Source organism: Rutidosis leptorrhynchoides, chromosome 9 (genome assembly GCF_046630445.1).
Source record: "Rutidosis leptorrhynchoides isolate AG116_Rl617_1_P2 chromosome 9, CSIRO_AGI_Rlap_v1, whole genome shotgun sequence".
Taxonomy (NCBI): Eukaryota; Viridiplantae; Streptophyta; class Magnoliopsida; order Asterales; family Asteraceae; genus Rutidosis; species Rutidosis leptorrhynchoides.
In genome coordinates this window covers 234,561,783-234,563,931 of record NC_092341.1, presented here as the reverse complement: position 1 = coordinate 234,563,931, position 2,149 = coordinate 234,561,783, and the positions used below count along the sequence as shown (strand labels likewise).

The following is a 2,149-nucleotide window of genomic DNA, read 5'->3' as shown; positions in this document are numbered from 1 at the left end:
TTCAGTATGATTTGGAAAATATCTTTATGGAGCAACCACCTCTTGATCTCCTTATCATGTATGTCGACTGAAGAAAGCACTCTACGGGCTCAAACAAGGCCCTCGTGAATGGTATCAACAGCTTAGTAATTTTCTTCTTCATCTTGGTTTCAGTAATAGCCGAGGTGAATCGAAGAGCCAAACTCAGAAGGATTAATAATACTGCTTGCAAAACACATGAGTCCGATGATCATCATCATCAACCGATTGAATCGAGAGAATTGATCGGTTACAGCGACGATCTTTTAATTGAAATCTTACGTCGTCTTCCGGCTGACTCCATTGTTCGATTTAAATCCGTCTCCAAACATTGGCAGTCGCTTTTGAGCCACCGCTAATTCACCCTCGTGTATGCCAAACTTTCAGTCTTACGTGTACAAGGTATTTTTTATGGATCTTCTTACATTCACTTTGATGCTAAAAACCCTAACCAAAATTGCCCCCTTTCTCGTAGTCCAAATTTTCATCCAAACGGTTTCAAAATCGTGCAATCATGTAACGGATTACTCCTTTGCTGTTTTTCGGAAGAAATTGAGCGCGCTCATGAATACTACGTGTTTAATCCCACTACAAAACAACTTGCAGTCGTTCGTCGTGCAGTTGGTACTCGTATGATCTGTTTTGTGGGTCTCGTGTATCATCCTACCGAATTTAAACATTATAAACTCGTCTGTATGTATACTGAACCTTCAGATACAGATAGTAGTGTACTGCAGTTACGAGTTCAGATTTACTCATCTGATATCAAGAGATGGAAGCTTTTAAGTGACGTGTACCCACTATACACTTATCCGTCTAGTTTTAAGGATGGAGTGTATGTTGATGGGGGTATTTACTTTAATTCGTGGTATTACTTTAATTCGTGGTATTACTTTAATCTCGAACAAGAAAAGTTGCAAAAGTTGGAATTATTATCAAGTCCGCCGCATGATCCTGATATAGAAGTGCGTGTGCGTGTGAACTACTTTGGGGAATCAAGGGGACATTTACATATGGTGGCGGTGATTAGATGGGAAACACGATTATACCTACGTATTTATGAATTGATGAGCGATCGTTCGGGCTTGGTTGTAATGTTCCAAATTCTGATAGAAGAGCTTCATGCTGATTTCTCAAGGTTATCGTTGAGAGATAGATACTGTAGATTTTTTGAGGTTTTAGATGTTGTTAGAGGTGAAAAAGAAGTAGATACGTTCATGGTGTTGAAATTTCCTGGTGAGATTAGAAGTTTTAATCTTTTGGAAAAGAGTTATAAAAAGGTGTTTAATGTCCCAAAAAGGATCGATGGTCAGACATTCGAAGCTCATCGTTATATTCAAACAATAGGTTTATTTTAATGTTTCTTGAATTTGATTTTAAGTTTTACTTATTGATTACCAGTCTTACGTTTAAGGTATAACTAAGATTTGTTTTGAATTTTCTTTTTTACTATATAATACTACATTCTGTTGTGTTTTGATATGACAAAATATCATCACTTTGTTTGTTAATTGATTGGACTAGAGGCTATATTTGTAAATGTTCAAGAATAGAATAAAAATTACACTTGAAAGATTAAGGTAGCAAGACTTTGTTGCTAAGATTAAAATAGCAAGACTTTGTTGCTAAGTAGATTATAATAGATAATGAAAGTGTAGAATAGAAATAATTTGAAGATTGGTTGTATTATTTGAAGATTTGTTATCTTATACAACTCTTGATTACAACATCTATTTATAGGCTAAAAAACTAACTTTCTTAACCTCTAAGAAATCTTAGAAGCTAAGGATCACGAATACCGATAATTACTTAACAATTAAGGATACTAACATATCTAAGTATCCTTAATGGATAAGAATACTTAATGGCTAAGTATTCTTAATAGTTAAGAATACTTAATAGTTAAGTTTTCTTAGTAACTAAGTTTTCTTAATAACTAAGTTTTCTTAGTAACTAAGTTTACATAACATAAGATTAATGTCTAATAACAAGCTTATATTGTAGTGACCCGAACTTATCCATGTTTATATATATTAATTGAGATTGATATTTACATGATTAAATGTTTCCAACATGTTAAGCAATCAAACTTGTTAAGACTTGATTAATTGAAATATGTTTCATATAGACA

The 2,149-nt window shown here is 33.6% G+C and overlaps 1 protein-coding gene across 1 annotated transcript; it reads left to right on the top strand.

Moving 5' to 3' along the window:
- Positions 1 to 713: 713 nt before the first annotated feature.
- LOC139868593 (F-box protein At5g07610-like) lies at positions 714 to 1,376 on the top strand. The gene has a single exon (XM_071856928.1). The coding sequence runs from the start codon at positions 714 to 716 to the stop codon at positions 1,374 to 1,376; it is 663 nt and encodes a 220-aa protein (XP_071713029.1).
- Positions 1,377 to 2,149: the final 773 nt, after the last annotated feature.